This window comes from Perkinsus marinus (assembly GCF_000006405.1).
Source record: "Perkinsus marinus ATCC 50983 genomic scaffold scf_1104296970858, whole genome shotgun sequence".
Lineage (NCBI taxonomy): Eukaryota > Perkinsozoa > Perkinsida > Perkinsidae > Perkinsus > Perkinsus marinus.
Genome location: NW_003202288.1, coordinates 439,912 through 445,445, shown reverse-complemented (window position 1 = coordinate 445,445; position 5,534 = coordinate 439,912). Strand labels below are relative to the sequence as shown.

The window sequence follows — 5,534 nt, the reverse complement described above, 5'->3', positions numbered from 1 at the left end:
CTCTGCCGATAGGATTTCTAGCAAGAAGGTAATAGCCTGAGTGCATGACTAGTCACAAACTAGTCGTGCTTCTCTTAAGACAGTTTGTCCACAACATGACCATGATTCTGTTTATCTTCTTATTCCTTCTTGTCTGTATGTGAATAATATTGCCCATATATTATCCCGTTATCGTAGGGATATAGAACGGATCTTATGTTATTAAATATCATCAGGAAGGGCCTAAGCCGGCAGCATTATCACTATATTCACTACTCTATCATCATTAATATACTGTTAAGACAACACTAATAACAAATCGATAAGTCAAAAAAAGTGAGGTGATAATGTAAAAGAGCGTAAGCAGGAGGAGCGGTAGTAGCAGCAGCATGATTAAAGATAGTAATATTGTGGTTAGTAGTAGTACCAGCTTAAGCTGTGGAAGTAGTAGTAGTAGTATCAGCGAAAGCTGTGGTAGTAGTAGTAGTAGTAGGATACCCTGTTCATCCCTCTTACAATTACTACATTTAGGGATGTTCTTTATAATAACGTATCGGTGTGTGATACATATCAAAATAAGTGTAGGATGATATAAGTAAACAGCAATAAGAACAATGGTAGAAGTAGCAGTAGTAGGCTTATCGTGATGATGTAATTGTGAGTACGACGTTATGATGGTGATGGTCTACGATAATACGAGGGGGTCAAAGCATGGTTATTGTTGTTGTTATGATTAGCCTTATTGTTGTTGGTGGTAGTAGGAAGTGGTGGTATTGTATCCATAGTCCATACCGTAAACCAATCAACATCTGGTGATGGTGGACATGGTGGTATATCTCTAATCTCATCTTCACGTACACTCAATTTGATACCAACTCTCGTATGCGAATATACCAATACATTCTGACATAAGGCACCTATACGGTATAACAACGAGTTAAACCGATACCTGAGGTTAATGATAATAATAATACGGAAGTAGGAAGTTAGGAAGCTGTAGTAGAGTATTATTATTACCAAGGGAATATAAACATAACGCATGGTGATAGTCGTAGATCTCTTCTTTGCCTCAAGACTATGTAATTGAGAGCGAATATCATGAGATACCTGACGATGATAGTAGTAGTGGTGGTGATGGTTGTGATATTGTTAGTACACTAGCATTATCAATATAGCCAACATAATAAAGAAGGCAAGATAATCACGACACAATAGACCAAATAATAGGAAAATCCTTAACCAATCCAGACATATGGTTAGTAACTAGAAGAACAAGGATAATAAGCATTAATAGTGACAACAACAACAACAACGATAACGACACTTCGAATACTACTTCTTGAACAAAGTATGGTTTTAAAACCCAACTTGGTAAGTGACACCATCCAGCTGGATTAATGATCTCTATTAAATACATGAATGTCTTACGATGCGCTGTAACATCCCAAGACTTCACACGTTGTCTGAATAGTTTAGCCCTAAAAACGATAATTTAGTAGTGATGGTGGTGGTGGTGGTGGTGGTGGTCGTATATTATACCATGTATCAGGTGCAAAGGTTGGTACTAGAGTCTGGGCTGCTGATATTATCCTTGAATCATCCCTCTTCTTAAGTAGATTCATACCCATCTGTAAATCCTCACCATGGAATACCGTATCATGATCATACAATACCTACTATCATCAGTAAATAATCATATGAACTAGTAATGATAACATTACCTCATCAAGTGTTTCCCTATCCCATAGTGCTACAGCACCATGACAGCTTATGGCACTAGCTAGAGTTGCCTAATATTGAATAGCAATATCAACAGCATCATAGACATTCCTTTTCATACCTGGAATTGTTTATGTACTGCAGCTAATCTATATTCACAATCTTGGCATCCAACCAACACATTGGATTCTGCATTAGCAGTAGTAGCACCAATAGGGAAATGAACAGCCTTAATATTGGGGTTCTGATCCAATAGTTGATGTGGTATATGTAGATCTGGTGGTAATACGACATCATCATCAATAATAACAGCATATTTGAATGATGGTATCCTATCATTCTGCTGTAGGAACGGTATCCAATATTTATTACACCAATAAAAGGCAAATGTCTTATTACCCTCAGGTACATATAAATAGTTAATATCAGGATGTACCTGTTGTTGTTGTTGGTATTGTTATTATTATGTAGTAGTAGTAGTAGTAGTAGTAGTAGTAGTAGTAGTGATGAGTATTACTTGTTCACATGCCCACATATTCTCATCAGGTGGTTGCATAGATGAACTATTATCACATACGAAGATATGAGAGGGTGGGAATAAGCATAAGGCAGCTCGTAACATATTTACGTGGTTCTCGAATCTATACAATATCAATACTATACAGTATTATTACTACTAGTACTACCTTTCAACAGTCATAGCAGAATTATGACATGCTATCATAAGGCATACATCCCTGGTCATACCTTGACTTAATACCTAATAATCACATCATTGTAGTAGTAGTAGTATTTATTACAAAATCAACTGTTGCTGTATCTTCGCTTGATGGTAGTGTTGATGTTACTGCAATACTACTACTAACCAGACTATGACTACCCTCATCATCATCATCATCATCATCATCATCATCATCATCATCATCATCATCATCATCATAATCATCATAAGGAGGACACTTATTATCATCATTGTACCCGACTTCATCATCATAGTAGTAGCCTTCATTACCACCACCTCCTCCTCCTCCTCCACCACCTCCTCCTCGCCCTCGTGTATATTCTTGTTGTTGTTTTAATACCCGTGTAGCATAGGGTGTACTATCATCAGCCTTATTAAGTTGTTGTAGTCTTCGTTGAGTTAATGATGGACCTCTTGATGCTTCATTATTACCACCACGTTCATGATGCTGCTGATGATCTCGAATCCATTCTCGATCATCATCATCATGACCATACTCATCATCATCATATGATAATACACCATCAGAGTGTAACGACCTCCTCCTACTGTTGGCTCTACTATCCGTAATACTTCTATCATCATAATATACATCCTCCTCATCCTCCTCCTCATCCTCGTCATCCCCTTTAATCTCATTATCACGTAGTTCAGCCTGTAATCTATGAGCAAAGACCTAAGGATGATATTAGTAATAGTGTTTGTTGTTATTATGTACCCTTACACCCTGTGTTGGCCATTTAACAGCTATTGCTGCTGCTATAAAGAGTAGTACATCCAATAACACATCTACGAATATTATCCAATCTAACCAACTAGTAGCATTCCATATAGATATCACACCAAGGAAGGCCGACGTAATCTAATCATAATAACCATTACTACCAACAACAACAACATTCCAACGATGCCGCCCATTACTTACCGATTCTAAGGGCTGTGCATTATGTGGTGAAAAAAAGATTACCAAAAACTGTGAGCATATTATTAATAAGATGTAGAACAATGTTAAGAGTAGCGTACCTAGTAATAATAACAGTACTATTATCATCATTACTAGTACTAGTAGTAGTTATAGACTTACGTATTCTCTGGCGGGCAACATATTTCTTCATCCTATCATTTCCTAGATTCTTCCATTGATGTAGACGCCTTCTCCAAGCATTTGATTCAAATCTCTTACGTGGATCTCTCGAGTAACTAACGATCATCGATTTAATATCATACTATCATTATTATCATCATGATTGTGATAATGACTATTACAGTTGTGATTTGCCATTATATTTATTCGTATATCCCGATATCGATCCTACAATATACAATATGATTCTCCAACATTAGCAATATCACCTCCTCCTGCTGCTGATCTTCTCCTACTATTATCATTAGGACTGAAGTTAGATCTAGTTGACCTGATACGACATCACACATACATGTTGTAGTTTCTATTGTTGATATTACGAATCTCCTGGTCGTTTATCATAATAGTGATGACGGTAGTTATTATTATAATAATAATCGTGCTCATCAGAGTAGGCAACAGCAGCAGCATCACGATATGTATTATTATTATCATACATTGATGATGGTGCTCCTGCTGATAATGCATAGTTAATATCAGCTTCTTCTGCCCATCGTTGTGATATTTGATCCCTAAGATATCTCCTCTTAGATGGTAGCTCAGCAGCCATTCTTGTCATGCCTTCCTCCTCCTCTTTCTTCAAACCCTTCTCAACACTTCGTAATACCTATACACAAGGATGACGGGGAGGAGGAGAAGGGAAGGGATCTCGTTATGCTTCTAGTAGTAGTGATTACTAACTACTACCAGTTCTCCAATAAACCAGAATATCGTAATGAAAGCCACTGCTAGTATAAGTCCTCGTATAGCCAATATATTACTAGGTGTTACTGTGAAATAGTAAGTACAATGGGATGCCTGTTGTATCTGATAATGATAACGATTATTGTATAATACTAGTCATACGAAAATTACTAGTACTACCTCATAACAATTCATCTGATAATAAACTTGTTGACTCCTTAGGAATACATAACCTATAATGTTAGGAGAAGTAATAATAAGAGATAGTATTATAAGTATTACATCGTTGATTATTAGCATCTGGTGTGGTAACATGCTTTATTAATAATGGATCTGGACATAAACCACCAGTAGTAGCTTCTCGACATACAGATGTGCATGGTGATGGTAGATAACATGTTATTGGTGTTTCTTCTGATGATGCTAATGTACACATACCCAATGATTCCGTAGGAGGAGTTCCAGGTGGTAGCTAAACATCATACAACAAGAACAGCTGATGATAATAAGGATTACAACGACATCATTTAATATGCTTACATCAAGTCCCTCACTCTTGATGTAATTACTTAGATCTAGACTATATCTAAAAAGATTATATCATCATACTACTATAATATGATACTTACTGTAAAGCTAACTTGCATGCAGGACCTTGGTATAGTTTTTGTGTTATTTGTATCATCTCTGATAAAGCTGGACATGTTAGTATTGGATATGTTTTAGTAGATGTATCGAATATCCACATAATACCATAACTATACCAAGTAGCTGCTATAACTAGGCATACTAATAATGTAAGACACAATATAAATACTCTACCTATAGCTAGACATATATTAGGTGATCGTACCTACAATAATGATGATAGACAATATGAAGAAGGAGAATATTAATGATTATGAGTATTACTTTAACAACTGGATGTCTAATAACAGGACTCTCAGTAGCTGTAACGCCTGGACTTTTACATGATGGTGATATAGAGTTCGATGGACGTGATATATAATAATGTTCTCCTTCTTCTTCTTCTTGTTGTTGTCCATATAAACCACCACCAACACCACCAGTACCAGGACCATATTCTCCTCCTCTTCTTCGATTGCCCCCATTATGAGATATGACCTCACTATTATTATTATTTAAAGTAGTGGTAGCAGTACCATCAACAGAGTTATTATTATTATTATTATCATTCATACGATAAGATGGTCTCACCATCATCATCCTGTTGCTGGTATCTCGTGATGGTGATATACCACGTAC

At 36.4% G+C, this 5,534-nt stretch overlaps 1 protein-coding gene across 1 annotated transcript in view; it reads right to left on the bottom strand.

Annotated features, from left to right (window-relative positions):
• Positions 1-296: 296 nt before the first annotated feature.
• Positions 297-5,534, bottom strand: part of Pmar_PMAR024606 (hypothetical protein) — a gene marked incomplete at its 5' end in the record, with an annotated part of 6,414 nt that continues 1,176 nt past the window's right edge. Inside the window, 21 exons of the mRNA XM_002767362.1 lie at positions 297-928; positions 997-1,086; positions 1,136-1,242; positions 1,316-1,457; positions 1,519-1,652; positions 1,701-1,769; positions 1,820-1,942; positions 2,216-2,339; positions 2,385-2,458; positions 3,033-3,116; positions 3,165-3,302; positions 3,366-3,463; positions 3,525-3,640; positions 3,707-3,752; positions 3,794-3,855; positions 4,022-4,191; positions 4,272-4,391; positions 4,449-4,501; positions 4,707-4,740; positions 4,809-4,854; positions 4,898-4,955. Of these exons, the coding sequence (XP_002767408.1) occupies positions 649-928; positions 997-1,086; positions 1,136-1,242; positions 1,316-1,457; positions 1,519-1,652; positions 1,701-1,769; positions 1,820-1,942; positions 2,216-2,339; positions 2,385-2,458; positions 3,033-3,116; positions 3,165-3,302; positions 3,366-3,463; positions 3,525-3,640; positions 3,707-3,752; positions 3,794-3,855; positions 4,022-4,191; positions 4,272-4,391; positions 4,449-4,501; positions 4,707-4,740; positions 4,809-4,854; positions 4,898-4,955 (2,168 nt within the window). The 3' untranslated portion in view covers positions 297-648. The remainder of the gene's footprint in view (positions 929-996; positions 1,087-1,135; positions 1,243-1,315; positions 1,458-1,518; positions 1,653-1,700; positions 1,770-1,819; positions 1,943-2,215; positions 2,340-2,384; positions 2,459-3,032; positions 3,117-3,164; positions 3,303-3,365; positions 3,464-3,524; positions 3,641-3,706; positions 3,753-3,793; positions 3,856-4,021; positions 4,192-4,271; positions 4,392-4,448; positions 4,502-4,706; positions 4,741-4,808; positions 4,855-4,897; positions 4,956-5,534) is intronic.